Source organism: Astatotilapia calliptera, chromosome 22 (assembly GCF_964374335.1).
Source record: "Astatotilapia calliptera chromosome 22, fAstCal68.1, whole genome shotgun sequence".
NCBI lineage: Eukaryota > Metazoa > Chordata > Actinopteri > Cichliformes > Cichlidae > Astatotilapia > Astatotilapia calliptera.
In genome coordinates this window covers 12,398,430-12,417,641 of record NC_137442.1, presented here as the reverse complement: position 1 = coordinate 12,417,641, position 19,212 = coordinate 12,398,430, and the positions used below count along the sequence as shown (strand labels likewise).

The 19,212-nt window shown below is 40.8% G+C and overlaps 1 protein-coding gene across 2 annotated transcripts in view; it reads right to left on the bottom strand.

The window, feature by feature from the left end:
• The window catches only part of osbpl10a (oxysterol binding protein-like 10a), a 102,150-nt gene that overhangs the window by 22,396 nt on the left and 60,542 nt on the right, over positions 1-19,212 (bottom strand). For both annotated transcript variants that reach the window (XM_026155847.2, XM_080296568.1), the window contains exons 6-7: positions 16,237-16,477; positions 11,173-11,303 (exon numbers count right to left, since the gene is read on the bottom strand). In XM_026155847.2, coding sequence (XP_026011632.2) covers positions 11,173-11,303; positions 16,237-16,477 — 372 coding nt within the window. The remainder of the gene's footprint in view (positions 1-11,172; positions 11,304-16,236; positions 16,478-19,212) is intronic.

The window sequence follows — 19,212 nt, the reverse complement described above, 5'->3', positions numbered from 1 at the left end:
TATATATTCACAGCTTTGAATCTATCCATTCATTTCCTTACACTTATACAGGACCAGGATCCTTGCAGGGCAAGCCTAAGCAAGGATGCCCAAACCTCCCACTCCCCAGTCACCTTCTCCTGCTTAAACACCGAGGCGTTCCCAGGTCAGCCGAGAGATGTAATCATCCAGCATGTCTTTGGTCTACTTTTCAACTTCAGAATATTATGCCTGCTTCATTTGCCATGAGCCTCTGAAAATGCGTGTATAAAAATATCTGTAATTCCCAAACATCTTTGCACTTTTATCACATCAATCGTCTTGATCGTTCGATATAAAATCCACTCTGGACCTAACTCTAGCAGTGCAACAAACACTTTTAAGCATAATTTCACACAGTTTTCTGAAATCACAAACAGCTTCACACACAAACACAATGTGTTGAATGTGAATGTTCCAGGTAAAAATACAGGACGGTGGCGCCTCTCTGCTCACAGCCAGAGGTGTGTGTCTGAGATGACCGTGTAAGAATATCCGTTGGTTTTGACATCATTGAGATCCAGCAGCAGAAATAAAAACGTGTGAAGCCGAAGCTTGTTTGTAGATACTCTGGAGATATCTTCATGTTTACCATCCTTAATATGAGCATCACCATCAAGTTTGTGTGATGATGTCGCATTATGTTAATAAAGCATGTGTCTTACCTCCAGGGAGACACTTTAAGTTCAATACAAAGTCCAGCTCGGGATCACATTAACCTCCTGTAGTGCTGAGTTCCCGTGCTATCCAAGTCCAGCCTGTTAGCCTCTGACCTCTCTTAGATCAGTGTGGCATTTCCACCGGTAAGACTCTAGCTGGCTGGGTACATGTCCTCTCTAAACTAACAGGCAGCCACATGAAAATCACTTTATAATCACTTTGTCAATCGCTTGACATTTACTCAACCAATGATCTTCTCACCTGTGTGCTTTACACTGCAGCTAAGTAGTGTAATCACTACCTGAGGAGCTCTGGAAGTGAATAAATGGAAGGATCTACCACTTACCAAAGTAACCACTGTATGTGTGTGTGTTTTGAGCTCCTGTTAAATGTCAGGCATGTTGTGAATGTCAACTACCAGCGAATTACTAAAAAGCTTTTAAGTTGCAGTTGCTTCTGCCAATTTACACGAGCAGTGCTTATACTGCTCGCCAACAAAGCATATTATCATGCATCAATGGGGTAATTAGCAGCTTTAAATCCACTTAAAGCTGTTTAGATGTCTTTAATGTTTTAAAGACTAAATTAGTTTTCTGCTCGCAAGATCACAACAGAGTTTTAAATCTCCCAGAAGCTCCGGAAAAGGAATAAAGTCCACGAAAAGAGTTCAAGCTGAGACGCCGCAGATGCTTACGGTACAATGGGGGGCGGGGGGGGAGGTGGGCGTTGACCCAGATGCAACATCAGAACTGCAATAAATAATTCACAGCCTCAGACTCCTTGAATGGGTATGAATGAAAAAGCTGTTCCGCTTTGTCAAGAAAGAAAACCTCACAAAACCTTTTTTCCCTCCTAAAGAATAAAATAATAATATTTTTTAAATCAGGCACTGCAGTGGAGATGCGGATGTTGTACCCTGTTGTACCAGCTTCATTAGAGCAGCATCTAACATGGGCTGTGAGGACGTAAAAGGCACACACACACACAATTAATCTGTGATGTAGGTTTTGCGCATTGTTATCCCCATTTAAACTAAAATAGAGTGTAAGATTGAGGGGATCCCCACACTGTGACTGATGAATCACAACCATCACGTCCAGTTTAAAACCAGAACGTCATCGATGCAGTAGTTCATCTGTGATCCAAGTAAAACAATTAGGAGTTTCACTGTCCCTGCTTGGCTGGATTGCACACACTTTGAAGAATTAAAGTCCCTTAAGAAAGCAAAAATCTGACCAATACTCAGATTCACTCTTTCACCTGGATGAGATAAAAACAAACAAACCAACAGCTGATGCTGTGGTGGACGCATTCATCTTTTGTATGCAGCCAATAATCAACACATTAAACTCGAACTAAAAAAAGACGTCCCTAACTTCAAAACCTTTTGAGGTTGCAGTATGAGCTTTATGAGATCTCAGAAACTGCTTTCGTTCATCTCCCAGATCTGTTGCATCTCTTTAAGCTATCCATTGCTGATGACGATAAAAAGCCTCTGAGTGGCTGACAAATACGTTCACTCCGTTAAATGCTTCTTTATCGACTTCAAAAGGAGTCATAAACGTGCCTGCATCGCCACACAGCTGAAGTTCATTTTGCATCCTGCATAATTATTCAGTGAAGCATTGAGTAATCCGCTTCAGCATTCAAGTTTCTAAATCATGGATGATGCACAGTTACCGTTACATGACAGGAAGGCAAAAAACAAACAAACAAACATCTGCACCAGAATCTTTGTTTAGCAGCAAAAATAGAGTGACAAATGTCATTAAAGCTTTTTTAAAGGTCCTTGTCTGGATTTTATGAAAGCAGACTTATGCTTAAATGATTTAGGAACAATTTTAATTTCCGATTTGTGTTTTTAACCAAAAATCACATTTTTTTTCTTTTAAAGGATCTTGAACAAAACAAGCATTTCTGATCTTCTATTGGTCAAATTGATTATCAATTACCTGAGAAAATCACTTATTACAAACTTCCTTTCTGTGTGCAGGAGCAGAGAAAGCTTTTTTGAATAACCATTTAAAAAGTGAGCGCCTTGAGGTCTATTTTAGGAGATAAAGGAGAAGGTGGTTTCTAACAGGGGGATGTCACCGTCAGTGTAAAGTTGGAATTTTATTAGAAAAACAGATTACAGAGCAGAGAGTGACTCATGGCTTGTTGAACAGACTGAATGCGAGCTGAGAACACAGTTATCATTATTTGTTTTTGTCACACGCAGACTGACAGGACCTTTTGTCTATTAATAAGACTGAGGAAGCATCAGTGCTGCAGGATGTTAGCATGTTACTGATGTCGAGGGCAAAGTTTAGAAATAAAATAAATCCAGGTTGTTCTCCTTTTAAAAGAAGAAGCAAAAAATACACATCTTTACGTTTCCTATATACTGAATTAGCTGCACAGTGACTTATGTGAAGACTTTGCTGCCCTCTGCTGGAGTAAAGAAGGAACAATAACTCTGCAGTGCACCGAGGATTTTGTCCAGAGTGCACTTAAGAGAAAAGAAAATATGGACTATTTTCTGATGCAACAGTATTTGTGCTTTCTCTCCACATGACTGTGTTTCTTTCCAAATCCTGGATCTGAAGATAGAGGCTGTCGCTGATATTATAACTGATACTGACACATTTTACCACATTTTTTACTGTTTTATTCCTGTTTTCTGCCTTTTTCTTTATAATTCAGAGTTGTCTATCATTGAATTCCTGCTCTGCAGCAGCAGCTCATAACCACAGCAATACTGTAGGCAGCTCTAATATGTGGTAGGGGATTGCACTGGAGCTCTTGTAGATGCATAAACCAACGGGTTTTCTGCAAGCACCAGCAATTTCCTCTCTTTTTTCCAACAGTCACGCATCGGTCTTGAGCTTTTTCCTACTGACTGCATAGGAATTAATATCAACCGCCACAGCAGTGCTACATAATTCATACAGAAAGCCTTTATTATTCTGAGGTAATGTATTTTCTTCCTTCTCTCAAGTCTGCTCATGAGATTACGGGGTATATGTTAAACGGGCAAGTGGCCAAGAGGATCAGAAACTGACCTTGAGCTTTACGCCATCGCAAATGTTCGTTTTGAGGGTTTTGTCCAAACCAATTATTTAAAGCTGGTTTTATTCAAATTCTTTCTGCATTGCATTTCACAACCACAAGATGGCAAACTCAGCGCCTCAACAAATCCACCATTACTATGCCAAGCACAGAACATCAGATAAATTATCATCCCAGAGCAATCTTTATCCTTGATTATCTAAACATCATCTTAATGATAAGGCCGTCGAGTCGTGAAGAATCTCTCACTCGCTCTGCCTCACCTTCTGTTCTCATTAATACTGAGAAAAGGCTTTAAATCAACTCGATGAGACATGGACGCCGGTTAGAAAATTCCTCTTAAAGGAGGACTAAACATCAGTGTCGGGCTGGACTAATGTGCCTGCACTGTACGTCCGCTGCCTCTCTGCCTTGCGCCTTCAAACGGCAGCCAGAGCATCTTTAAAGGCTCTAATGAAATCTGGATCAAGCTGCAGGGCAGTGCTGAGAAACAGGCTGCAGGAGAGCGTGAAATATTACAGAGCAGAGACACAGAGTGGTAAAAGTCAAAAGCATGTTTCCAAATTTAGAGCTCTACTTTTCCTTTAAAAATGACATCTAGTCTTTGTGATAACTACTGACATCACACATGACAGGGCACTTTTACAGCAAACACGACACTACAGGCATACACCCATGTTCTGTATACTTTAAGTTAGCAGTTTTAGTGCTGAACAGTATATCACATGTAAGCTCTATTAGTCAGAAGTGGGCATATCTTGTAACGGTGTGCAGTCTATCCTTACAATCCCTGAGAAAACTTGACAAGTTAAAGACAAAAGAAGAGGTGACCTAAAAAAAAAACAAAAAAAAAAAAAACTATCTACAGCAGGTGAACGGCGTCTGAAAGTCACGTTATTAAAAAAAAGGGAAAGAATCCAGCAAAGACCTGACAAAGGACCTGAGAGATCCATCTGGCATTCAGTTAATCCATCTACTGTTCACTGAACCCTCAGCGGAAAAGGTCTCAGTGGAAGGATGGCTGTCAAGAAGCCATTCTTAAGGAAAGGAAACAAGGAAAAAAGCCTGTTGTATGCTAAAATACACAAGAACTGTGCTGAAAACCAGTGGCAACAGGTCTTATTGAGTATTAATGAATCCACATTTGAAATTTTTGGTTCAAGGTGTTTCAATATGTATAGAAGAGTGGTAACACAGTCATCTATAAAGCATGGTTGAGGCTCTATCAATGTTTGGGGTCTGCATTTCAGCCAGTATTCAAGATCTTGTCACTATTGATGGAATTATTAAAGCGACTTTGAAAACAACTTCACTCTTCAGCATGAGAATGATCCAAACCACACTGCCAATGCACCAAAGCGTACCTGGATAGAAAACGCAACACTATCAGTCACGGATTGCCCTGATTATCCCAGACCTCAACATTATTGAAGCAATGGGGGATCATCTCGACAGAGAACAGAACAAAAGGCAGCCGACATCCAAAGAAGATGTTTGAATGTCCTTCAAGAAGTCTGGAGAGCTATTTCTGAAGACCATTTTAAATTATGAGACAGATGCTAGAATTGTACAAACTCTGTTTGTGGTCTCACATGCTGTATTTCCATACATGTCTGCACATGTTTCAATAAATCACTACACCTAGAAAATATAAAGAAATCACTGGTAGCTCAAGACTTTTGCACATTTGTATGCATCTGGAATGAGTGCCGATAATTCATCGTATCATTAACGAGGCTACAAGCAGGACAACGTGTGCCTTATCCAGCTCCATGAAAATACAGTCACTGTCATTTTTATGATATCCCTAATAGCTTGCCATTATCCATCAGTGAAGGATGGTACGCCTTACTTAAGTTGGCAGAAACATACCGGCAGAGGCAGGGAAGTCAATGGAGATAGCCGACTGAATCATAACTGCCATAATGATGTCTTAAAAGGGGCCAAATCACTATTACGACCTGCCCTCGCTTCTCTGCTTATAATTGTTCGACGTGAAGTGTTTTGAACAGCTGGACTGTAAATGGTTTGACACTGCAACACTGTAATACCCATTTCACACTCGTATGTCAATAGAAAATGATCATTAACATGACAGATTATAATTCTGTGGCTGCAGATCAGATCGCTCCAGGCACAGTTCGTCCCTCGTGGCGTAAAAGCAGGAAGCTGATTGAACATTTACACAGAGGCTAAAATTTTCCACAAAGCCTTCCATTATTTGTTTTGTGGTTTCGCTGAAATGAATGTCAGGCCATTACAAGATCTGACAAGTATTTAACAAGCAACACACACTTCTGACAGGTAATGATAAAAGTCTAGCATTTGATGAAAAGGATATTTGTGAGCATGAGCAGAATTGAAAGCTGCTGAGACGACACTCCATCCATTAATCTTCATCTTCTTATGTGTAGGTGAGGGTTACATTATTCCACTAAGTTTGAATAAAAAGATGACAGCGCCAAAGATTAATGTGACTCGTGACAACGGTGTTAAAGAAAAGTGATTTATGATTACAAGAAGCTCATGTAAACACGTCGGTCAGTTTATTAGGTACACCTGGCATGGTTGGCATATAGACAGTGTAAAGACTAGCGAAAGTTGCTTATTTTTCTTGACAGTAAGTGCAAAATGTGTCCATATCCATATGTATGCTCTTCTTACTCCCTGGACATCAAATTCTCCGCGTCTCACCTTGCTGCACAAGGAGATTACTTCTAATTGGATCACTTCCAAACTCGTCCCGCCTCCCCAACTTAATTCATACTGAGTGGATCTCGTTTCTCCAAAACATTTTCATCTTGTTTTTATTCGTGTCAATCGTGTCAATCCATTTCATCATAGCTTCTGTCCAAGTGCATTAGTTCTTATTTGGTTATCGTCTTGTTTTTGTCAGGAAAAACTATCACAAAAATTAATAGTCAACAATATTAACACTATTTACAACCAAGGTAAGCATCTCTCAGTGCACACCCATAAAACAGATGAGCTACAGCAACAGAAGACGACACCAGGTGTTACTCCTGTCAGCTAATAACAAGAAACCGAGACTACAATTTGCACAGACCTCACCTAAATTAAATAAACAGTTCAGGCTGCCAGTGGTGATATTAGTACTAATTGAGCATTGTTTAAATTTCACAGCTTGCCTAAGTGTTCTTGCTGACCATGCTCATCCCTTTATGACCACCGTGGATGGGAAACTGCTGGTGGCCTTGTATCACTCCACCACAGAAAGCATCCTGGTTTGCTGTGTAACAGTGTGGTATGCAGTGAATAAATAGGCTGTCCAGTGGGTAATAAACACAGCACAAAAGATCATCAAATGCGTTTTAGTTGTGTGTTAATTTTACTATTTGCAATGGAAATTAAAACCATCTGGATTCTGATCTTCTTACAGTTGCTCCCAGCAGCACAACACATCATGTCACGAAGCTCAAATCATCTCAAACTACCTTCTTGAACTTGTCACCAGATATAAGACCAATAAAGCACCTCTGTGGTGTGGTAGAACAGGAGATTTGCATTACTGATGTAAGCCCACCAATCTGCAGCAACTGTGTGATGCTATCATATCAATATTGATCAGCACTTTGTCAAATCTGTGCCACGAATAATTAAAGCATCTCTGAAGGAAAAACAGAGTCCGAACTGGTGCTTGCAAAGTGCACCGAATAAAATAAAGGCTGGTTTAAGAAGCATTTTAGCCGATTTCTACTTCCATAATTGTGAACCTACAACTACACATCTATCCATTTTCTTCCGCTTATCCGGGGCCAGGTCCCGGTGGCAGCAGCCCAAGCAGAGAAGCCCAGACCTCCCTCTCCCCAGCCACCTCCTCCAGCTTATCTGGGGGAACACCAAGGTGTTTCCAGGCCAGCCGAGACATATAATCTCTCCAGTGTGTACTGGGTCCGCCTCAGGACCTCCTCCCGGTGGGACATGCCCGGAAAACCTCACCCAGGAGGTGCCCAGGAGGCATCCTTGTCAGGTGCCTGAACCACCTCCACTGACTCCTTTCGATGTGGAGGAGCAGCGGCTCTACTCTGAGCCCCTCCCGAATGGCGGAACTTCTCACCCTATCTCTAAGGGAGAGACTAGCCACCCTTCGGAGGAAGTCCATTTCTGCCACTTGTATTCGCGATCTTGTTCTTTCGGTTTTTTGAAAACTTTGCTCCCAATGTGGGGGTCCCTGGACATTCCAGCGCAAGAGAAACATTCTTTTTTCTTTTTTTTTTTGCCTGTCCCGTTTGGCTCTTTTGCCATCAGAATTATTGTCTAAAGGCAAACAAAGATGCCCAACAGATTTACTTTACCAAATTGACCATCCCAGCCTTGCCATAATGGTCCATTTGATTCACCTTTTATTGTTTATTTTATTTTCACTTACTGAATACGGGACAGACTTGACTGGGGGAAAGAAGGGGAGAAAGAAAGAGGGAAAGAGAAACAGTTGAGAAGAGGGACGGGGGAGAAGGGCAAAAGACAAAAACCAACAGAATGAGCAGAAAAAAAAAAGAAAAAAATGCATATATCGATCACCTGGATCACCTGTTGAGAAAGAAAAAAGAAAACAAGCAGAAGAGAACAAGAGTAATAGAATAAACAACATCACCATGATATATGGGAATATGACAGTAAATACTAAATATTAAACATTATTGTGCAGCACATCAGATCAACAGAACACAGTGTGCTTTGAGGTAGGAGCCAAAAAGGGTGTAGTTTGTGGGTGTGCAAGAGAAACATTCTGACATTCCACGAATGGCATTACAAGGAATTTAAAATGAAATCAATGAAGAGAAAATGGGGAAAACAGCTTTTGCTTTTGTCTATGGTCATTCTCGTAACTACCAGTGGAACTTGTTGCTTTAACTTTAGTGATAATAAAAGAATTTGCATAAATAAAACATTAAGGGGTTCACAGCAAATATAAGCAAATTAAAATGATTTATTTTGGGTGGAACTTGTTGTTAAAAGTCAATGTTTTAACTAAATTACAGAAACTGATGCGCTAATATCTCACTCCAGTGTCCCCTCTTTCTCTCCACCAGACTCTCACTGCATTTACGTCACAGTCACCTGCCCCCTGCCCCCTCCATTTCTTGGTACTGAAACAGGTTGGTCCAGACACACATTCCTCCAGGGATTGGCTCAGTACACTGTGTGACCCACTTATTTGACAGCACTTCTTTTAAAATTGTCAGATGAGTGGAGTGCTCCCCCTTCCAGCCAGGAAGAGCAAACACGATAGAGTGTGGCAGAAATTCTCAAGTGAGGCCACTGGCCCCTGAGTTTCAGCTTAAGTATATTTTGTATTTGTATCTATCATCACCACAGCAAGTAATTTCAGCTTACAAAGCACTAAAAGGCAAAGTTTTCATAACAATGAACATGAAAAAAATGCATCTTTTGGCAACTTCAAGAAGGCCTGACATCAACCACTTGAGACTTTGTTGCATATTTAATGCCACAGAGTGTTTTTGTTTACATAAGCTTTGTCTTTATTTATTCAAGTTCAATAAAGAAAAGCTTATAAAAAGAAACTTGGAGAAAAAAAGGAAATCAATCAAATATCCCCTTAAAATTAACTTAAGTGTTTGCAGAATTAAAACTGGCTTCATAATTTGATAGGTCAACAAGGCTAAGATAAAGAAAAAAGGCTCAGCTAGTTAACACATGAGGTTGCACTGCATCATCACCATTAAATATTAAAAGGTCAAGCAACAGGTAAGCCAAACTCTGTTTTATCCTTCTTTTTGACTCTATTGGCAACCGCAATTTACAAAATAAACATGATGTTGTTTTGAATAAGACACGAAACTAGCAATGGAAACCATATAGTCATCAGGAAAGCGTTTACTCACATCATAGACAACGCTACGGTCACTTAAGCGGTCGCCAATTACCTCAACAACAGTTTGTGACCATGGCAGGACCAAAATACCTGCAACCTTGTGCAATGAATTTGTTATCTCGTTGCCTTTGAAATGGTTGTTTCAAACACATGGACCAGGTTTTTTGCAGAGACGGTCTTCAAAGCAACTTTGGTGCATCAACACAGCAATAAAATGGCATCAAAACTGAGTTAGTCTACAACCAGTTTGCAACAAGTTTGAGATTAAAAGGCTTCAAGTCAGAAATTACAGAAAATCTGTTGGTGATAAACTAATCTGCAGCGCTGCAAATACACAGAAATGCACATTAACTACTTACATCAGAGTCTGAGCAGACCCTAACAGATATGAAAGAGACCAGAACTAACCACTAGAGACTGGTCTAAAACCTTCTGGCAACCACCAGTTGTGGGAGAACAATTAGTATTCCCTGAGTGGTTGCAAGTGGCTGCTGAGCCTGAGTCACATAGGCAAAAACCTCCTTGTGACCACTTTAGGATATTGGTACAGTCTTAGTAATTGATGGAGTGTTTACATTAAAAAAATACATGCAACTGTGGGAATATGCTAGCATTCAAAGCAATTATTAGGAGGTTTGTGGTGCATTATCTGTTTTTTGCATCCTATTTCAACCAACAAGAGCCAGAAACCTTCAGGAATCACTGCCAGCCACTCTTGGAAAACACATTTTTCCCAACCAATAAGTGGTTGTATCACATCCATTATGTTGGACATTTCTTGAGTAATGTGCACACAATGTCACGTGAGAAATCTATATCCATCTTTTAAATCTGTTCACACCATATCAAGGCACCTGCTCCACTGACACTGCACATTATTTTAGCATAAAGTTAACCACATGACTCCAAGTGTTACAGATATATTTTCTGTGCCCTCCATGCTAGTAGTTTGCACATCCCTGCACTCTGCTGCTTTCTTTTCATTTCTTTCAATACAAACAAAAAAACAAAAAAAAACCTGTTCACACTTTCAATAAAATTAACAAAATTTCACACAAGCTTCTTAACTCGCAGTACCTGCCTTTGCTTTCTTTTTCTAGTGTCTCTGTTATCCAGGTCAAACTCCTCAAAACTTTGCAATAAAACTGAATGTGATTCAGGAACATGAAGCAGAGCATAGCAGTGGAATATGATACCCTGTAGATGTATTTTTTTTTACAGTTTAATTACAGGAAGTGACCTTTGCTGTATGCCATGCTCACTGTGCTTCCTGCTCATAGCTACACGCACACAATCCAATAAATGCAATATGCAGCAAAGGACGAAAAAATACACTAAAATTCACTTTGCATGATAAGCCTGAACTTTAGGGCCAAAGGAGCAAATGTAAATTGATTTTCTTTGTACCCATCCAACCAAATCCTATCAACAAGCAGCTGTACAGTGATCTGAATGAAACACACTGCAGTTAGAAATCATACAGACTGTTTGTGCAGCCCTTTAGCATCCAAGCCAAGCTAGCAGAGGTCAGAGAGACGGGCCGAATACTGACGCGATAATTGACAGCGTGACGTGATGTTTCTCACCTCAGCACCATGGGGCAGAATCCTTTTCCTGAGGGCCGGGGAGGGCTCGGTTGACTGCAAAGGAGTCAGACCCCCGTTCTTCAGTTGCTCCCCCGAGGGCGACTTTGGTACAGTCCACACAGGAGCACCATCTGAAAAACGACAAGTTATTGTTGTTGAAAGAATCAAAGAGGGATCAGGGTGAAAACCAAGATTAGCCTCTCCTTTTTATATATATATGTGACATTCAATATAAAGGTGTGTGTGTGACTGATGGAAGTGACAAACCAGGAAGGTGTGTGCATGTGTGTCCTTGCATGAATCTACGCGAATTTAATATTTGTTCAGTGTTATAGCCTGCCTTGTATTGATTCACATGATCAAACATACAGAAGCGACTAGAATGGAGATTAAATTTGATTCCCGTCCCAAAAAGATCAAAGGCTCAATAAAGAAGAAGAAAAGAAATCAATCAACCAATTTCTTTCCACTTACTGCAGCGATTGTGCATTTAATAATAAATCATGCCCAAAAATGCTCAACCTTTACTGTCTTCACCTTCTGGGCTTTTGCTGTCAGAGATGATCATCCAACTCAAGGATCTTTTGTTGAAGGCGCAGTTGTTAAATGTCAGCGTTGTCAGAACTGACCCATTTTTAGGGATTTTCTAACTCGTTCAAAATGTTAAGAAACTTTAATTAAAAAGCAGCCACACCTGCACACATTGTACACAAATAAGTACAACATGGATGCTTGAGATTAAATGGGCGCTGATTTGATTTAAAATCAGTATTTTCCTGCATCGTCTTTAAATGTTACATCAGCACCTGCTTCATTGTAATTTAATCAAATCCTGCTTTCCGAAGCAAAATAATTTAGTGGTTCCCAAACTGGAGTACATGAAAAAGACTTGCAGGTAAACCAAAAGCAGAAGCCAAACCTGCACCAACAAACAAAATGAAGGCAGTAAAATATAACAAGGCTCATTTCACTCTCTCAAAATATTAGTTTCTGAGCTAATGTGAACAAGTTAGGAGCTCACAAGGCAACGTGTTCCTTATTTATTTTCAGCATTAATGACACCTTAGGTATTTTTATCTAAGAAGCAGGGGGAAAGGCAGAAAAACTGAAGTGAAACAGCTGATTAAACAGGACATTTTCTCACCTACACTTCATTTACTCTGGCCTGAATCCTTTAATTAATTTGCGAACTTGTAGGTTTTTTTTTATGGTTTGGGTTTTTTTCATGCAGATAAAACTCAAAGTCAACTCTGAGAATGTTCGGTCCACTTATTTACCAGACGTGTCAGCAGGCAACAAAAGATGCCGCGCTCCTACAGGGTGGATTTACATTTATTTACTGCAGTTTGTTTATCTGCACGTCTATGGTACTCACACCTAGAAGCTGGGTTAGATCAAGGTCGAATCAAGTTCTCAACGTAAATGGAAAAATAAAGCAGGGTTTTATTTTAAACAGCTGGCGCAGATGCAGGTGAAAAGTCCTCAAAATCACGACAGGAGTCAAAGGTTAGATCACAACGAGACTCCTCACTGGATGTGTGCCGAAACGTCCAAACTACATCCTCAGACTTTAAATAGAGTCGCTACTTTTGAAGGGCTTCCAATGCAGTCCTCGAGCAACCCAGTATTTGATGAAGGCCTAAGTGTCTTTATCAGTAAAATAAAAATGATCAATTTTTAAGCTGCGTGATTCAATTGTTAAAAGCAGAGAAATGGATCCCATTTCAAAGTACTGTTAATGGTGCAACACCAGAGATCCTTCTCATATCCACTCTCTGCACTAAAATTAGGTTAAATATCTAATGCACCAAGAGGCTGCTCTTTGATATCCATTAGTGAGAAGCTAACTGTGCTGATACAGGTTGGCATTCTGCTGGGCCCAGAGGGTCTGTCTCTGGAAAAAGTGCTGAAATAGCCCTCAGGCCAGGTTCTGCTTTGGTCAACTGAACAGTTTGACTGGCAGGAACCTGAAAGTGCGAAGAAACTACCTCCAGTGATACCTGGCTCCTGTAAACCGGAGACATAAGGGCAGCCAGCTCTGCCTGAGGGCAAGATTTGTTATTGAGCTGTGAATAAAGTGAAATTGAGTGTTTTTGTGTGTGCACTTTTTGAAAAGGTTATTGAAGATGGCGATGGCTTTTATCAGAATTCAATTTTAACGTAATTAATTATTCATTTAAAACTTCTGAAGTTTTGTGTTTTTTTTCTTCATTAATGGGTTTTTACAATTAAATACTTTCTCCAAGATGTCACAATGAAGCACCAGAAGCAGAGCTACTCGGTGAGCTGGGGCATGTCGCGGGCCATTGGAGAGAGGCATGCAGGTGTGTTATCAGAGATCAAACAGTGGCGACACAAACATTCATGCAGAAGATGTTTCCAATGGCTTTATCTTCCATTTCTGGGCCGTGACATCAATTCAGACTTCCCGATGATGTTGTCACATCAGAATTTCCCCCTACAAGTTCCCCCTTTCACCTCTTTTAAATAAGACTTTCAGCTCTCACTTATATTTAGATGGACTGGTGTGTTTTTTTACTAAATTTTTGCTAAGCTTGAAGGGGACTGGTTCGCAAAGGTTTGGAAATTTCCTTTATGGATTTTCAGTTCCTTAAAGGAAAATGCTGCTTGTGTGCAGGGGAAAGAGGAGTAGGGTGGGTGGGGCTTCAAGCTCTTTATGACACTGACTGAGCAGCGGAAAGGAGGGGATCCAGAAAGTGCTAGAGCAAGCAGCAAAGATCCTCTGTGATATCAGCCGATAATAATGCTGTCTGGTGTGTGACTGGCAGGTTTATGTTGGGTTTGTGACTCAAAAGCAAGTTGCTTTGGTTTGGTTTAAAAGTACGGAAGCCTGGAGGGACAAACGTGCCAGCCAAACTCAGTCCAACCTCATGCTTGGCTCTCTGCAAGAGTTATCTTGCCCATGCAGTGGCAATGCTTTGGTCTGTGGGCATAACAATACCATTCAACCAGCCAGCCACTCCCTTTATCAGCTGCTTTTTAACAAGATACTCAGGTAGCCATCCATGCTTGAGAGCCAAGCTATGCTAACGACCGAGGATCCTAACAAAAACAAAAACGAACTCCTCACTGAGGTGTGGCGGGTACATGCCGGAAGCAGGGAGCAGCTGGACCCCCGCGGGACTTATCAGCCAGGATGCGGAAGGAAAGAGGTCTGTACTTGCGGCCCGGTGGTCCCACTCCACACCACCCCCTGTCTGACGAACAGGTACAGGGCAAGGTGTATGCTGGCGCAAAAAGAAGACCAACAAACTGTGAGGACTGGAAGATTCAGGATGCGATCCAAACCCAAACGACCTTCCCAAAGTTACAGGTACAAGTGGGAAAACAACTTTATGGCTCAAACACTCCGATGAATAATCCACAGGGCGTAAATGATGGATCGGAAAATGTTACAGTTTGCTCGCAGGAGGAAAGCGGTTCAGATTTACAGCAGTTACAGCAGATTTCAAAATCCCTAGAAGCTAAAAATATTCAACTCTTCAGTATCCACATTCAGTTTATGGATTTATTTTTTTTCTAAAAGCAGGAATGAATATCATCTCAGCTTGTCTGCTTCACATCCCTCTCGCTTGTGCTAAAGCAGTTAAAGCCTCTATTCATTACTAGCAAGAGCTGTATTGGACAGCACTCTACTCCTTCAGTGTGAGAGCTTCCTGCTCTGAGAGATCATTTTACACATAAATGTAGCCACTATGAACTCCTCTAAAGGCCCAGCGGTCAACTTAAACTCGCGTTCTTTCTAAACACACCTTCGGTTTACCACAAGCAACCTTTCAAAGAAAAACTAATTCATGCTAATTGTCTGTGATTTAAATCTTTAGTCTTACAAAACAGCATAAACCCTCCCCAAACACGTCTACAGCATAATTTTACTTATTTTTATTTCCAGTAATATTTCTTTTACCAATAAACTGCCAAATGCAGTACCTCCAAGGCAATATTTCAACACAGATGTATTTTTAGTGGCATATTAGCAGCCAATTGCCAATAATAGGAAGGAACTGTTGATTTGTCGACAGAAGTGTATCCCCAGATTGTGCCCTAGCTTATGAATAGTTGGTGTGATCCATCCTGCTGTGACTGCAAACAGAATACATCTGCCACTGCCACTTGTTGTTCTTTTTTTCCCCAATCCTAGGGGCAACGACTGTTTGGTACTCAACAGGTTTTTAGAGGAGTATTACTTTACATCAACCCCTCTCCTCTCCTGGAGAAAACCTTTATCATGCTATTGTTTTATAGAAACCCAGAAAGTATAAATAGATTACAAATATTCCTCTTTGCTTGGAAAATAGGATTAGACTCCTACATTTGATGGACTTCAATTTCCTTCATCCTTCATCCTCCTTTATCCTTTCCGTTGGCATTTTTATTTTTATTTTATTTATTTTTATTATTATATACCCATATAACCACCCTCAGTCTGTAAACGGTTTTAAATAGAAACAACTTTATTGGATCCATTATGATCTGGCACAAAGAGGGTTAAACATGGCAGAGGTCTAACAATATAGGCACCAGTGTGGATTCCTTTGGCAAAGACTTGAACCTTTGAGATGTTGAAGTGCATAGTATAAGGTTTCATTCACACGTACACCCTGATTTTTTCCCCTCACATGCATATAGGGTGACAATCTGAAATGTCTGCACCAGCTCTGTAAACAATACTTTCTGTTAAAATCATTGCCATACGCGCTCCTTCATGCGTTTACTTGGCACGACCATTCTGAGGACTGCTGGCATTTCAATGCAACTGAGGACATTGAAGAAGACATAAAAATGAATGGAAGCGATACAGAACAACGCTTATGAGAAAAGACAACAATTTAACACACAAATGCAACATTCAACAACAATTGCTGGAAAGGTTTAAGTTCATGGCACCCATCAGGCAGGGACAAGAGGCGCAGTCTAGCTGACACAGCTGGGCCTTGCCGCTGGGTTCGGGAGATGGAGACTGAAAAGACAAGGGGGATGTGGGGCATGAAGGGGTCGGGGGCTCCAGCAGAAGCACTGGAACGGGACCCGTGGCGGACTCACCGGAGGGTGCTCCTTGGGAGGCGTGGTTGCGCTGGGAGACCTGGGACTGAGGTGGAACCTGGCTGCGGCTCTGAGTCTGTTGGAGGATGTTCAGGCACTCGCCCAGGCAGCTCAGTGTGGCAGCCGACGTAGCTTTGAGCAGGAGCAGGTCCTGATCCAGACAGGAGAGCGGCCCTTTGGTGGGCAGGGAGTCGATGGACTGGACAAGGTTCTTCTGTTGGCCCTCTGCTTGGGACATAACCTGTGGATGCACAGTGAGACATGACATTAATAAAAATAATCATACAATCAACCGTCACGTTACTATAATTTCCAATTTGGGTGCATATAAACTGAAATTACGCCCACTGTAATACAGCCCCAATCAAAAGTTTAAGACCAGATGAAAAATGGCAAAAAATCATAGTTTGCATGGTTGGATCTTTACAAGGTTCAAAGTAGAGCTTCAACATAAAACAGGAAGAAATGTGAATGAGACAAAATATTATTTGAGCATGCAATTTATTGAAAACAACACTTAGACTGAAACAGGCTGTTTTACAGCTCATCAAAAGTTTAGGACCACACCTCAAAAAAAGTCCCAAACATGAACTCAGTAATGAGTAGCTCCACCGTTATTGTTGATCACTTCAAAAATTCACTGTGGCATGCTTGATGCAAGCGTTTCCATGAGTGGGAACATTTCTCCAAGTGGTGAAGACGGCTGCATGAAGGGCATCTACTGTCTGCAACTGTTGTCTATTTTTTGTAAACTTCCCTTGCCATCCATCCCAAAAGGTTCTCAACTGAATTTAGATCAGGGGAACACACAGATTGGTCCAAAAGAGTGATGTTATTCTCCTGGAAGAAGTGCCTTTTCCTGCTGGCATTGTGTACTGTAGCATTGTTCCGTTGAAAAATATAGTTGTTACCACACAGACGAGGGACTCTCTCAGTCATGAGGTATGTTGCAACATCTGGACTAAGCGTGCGGCCGTTTGACACCCCTGCACCTCCTGAAGTTCCGTTGTTCAAGGAGACAAGGCCTTTGAAGACGTTTTTTGTTTTTGAAGCCTTTCAGTCTCAGTCTGATGATTATGGCGCTGCAGTCGGCACCAGTAACGGCCTTAATTTGGGTCAAGGATCGTCCAGCGTCTTGACGGACAGCCAACTGGATCCTCCAGCTCGGTACTGGTGAAATTTGTTTGGTCTTCCACTTGACCTTTTTGTGCCATAACCCTCAGGATCATTTAAGAAATTCCGAATGACTGTCTTACTGCGTCCCACTTCAGCAGTGATGGCGTGCTGTGAGAGACCTCGCTTATGCAGTTCAACAACCCAACAACATTCAAAGAGGAAACGTTTTTTTGCCTTTGCTATTAGAACATCATGACAGTGTGACTACCTGACAGAAAATGACAATGAATCCACATTTTTGCACAGATTTGGGTTTATAAAGGCAAACTTATGATCAGCTGTAAAACAGCCTGTTTCAGTTTAACCGTTGTTTTCAATAAATTGTATGCTCAAAAATTTTTTGTATTTGTGTCACTCCCATTTCTTCTTGTTGCATATTGAAACTACTTGGAACCTTGTTAAGATCCAAAATATGATTTTTTGCCATTTCTCAAGCGGTCTTAAACTTTTGATCAGGACTGTACTTCACACATATTTTAATGTACAGATTGTTACTTTTTGAGGCACTTGATGAAAACGTGCTGATAATATTTGACATTTTTATTCTCTTTCTTAAAACTAAATCTCTACTCTGCCATTCATTAATAACTCAGTCAAACTGGAGTAAAAGCAGGACGGCACCTATGGGCACCTACGCTATTCTGCAGGTACAGCCCTGCAGCAACTACATCACTATTTGTGGAGGAATTTCTAATTCAGATATATGAAGTTCTTTCTACACTCTGAATGTAAGCAGTCCATGTTAACGTCCGTGTAGACGGCACATTTAATCACCACATTATCACAAACAGATTGCATGTAATTGTCAACTTGACCAATTTAGTCGCCGACTGACAGCAGACTGAATCCACCTCTGCCGTTTTATCACCACCTTGATGTATCAAAGTAACTTTGAACACCGCGACTGTGATTGGTTGCAGACCTGGATCTGATTTTTGAAGCAACAATTTTAAATGAAACAAAGCTGCATTTAAAATAGATGCTGCAGTTAATTGTGACGTGTATTTAGCCTGTATCAACAATTCATGCTCAATTTGCTGCTTTTTAACTAATGTTTGATTAAGAAAAAGAAATTAGGAAATTGTCCATCTTAACAGTCAATACTGTTGAACTATTGACCTGTTTTTGCATTTTAGGGACCTTTAAACCTAAAAGCATAGAATGAGGGAATAAGTTTAAGAGAGAATGTATCTTCATCCTAGAGCGGACAACTGACTCCTGAATTGCCGAGCTATTTAGTTCCAGCTGTGCTGACTCACTGTGGAAAGAGCAAATCTTTAAAAGTAAGATCAGTTTGTTTGTTTCTTTAAACACCGAGCAGGATCCTAGCATCACTTTTGGGCTACAGGCCACATTAAAGCTTACTTTTGAGCATTAGAGACACTCTAATGCACACTTTTAGAAAATGGCTTGCAGCATCTTTAAATGTTATCATGTTGGATTAACTGAGGACAGTATTTGAAGTCTGTTTGCACAGGTTATGTTCACAAACCAAACCAAAAATGTCAAGTGCACGCATAAAGAAACAGAAATGAATGTGACTCATCTTTCATCATCTTATACAACAACTTTACTGGCATGTTGGTGGTGATACCACTTAGCATTAATTCTAGTGGTATAACCTCAGTCTTGACTACTGGAAACAAGCAATCCACACAACCTGCTCCAAGACGAGAGTGCCAAAACAAGAAACTGCAAAAACTCGTCAAAGCAGAAAGGTTCTCCTCCGTGCTCCCACAGACACACCGAGTATTTCTTACTTACTGAAATTATCTCTGTATGAGTCACCTATCAGAGTCT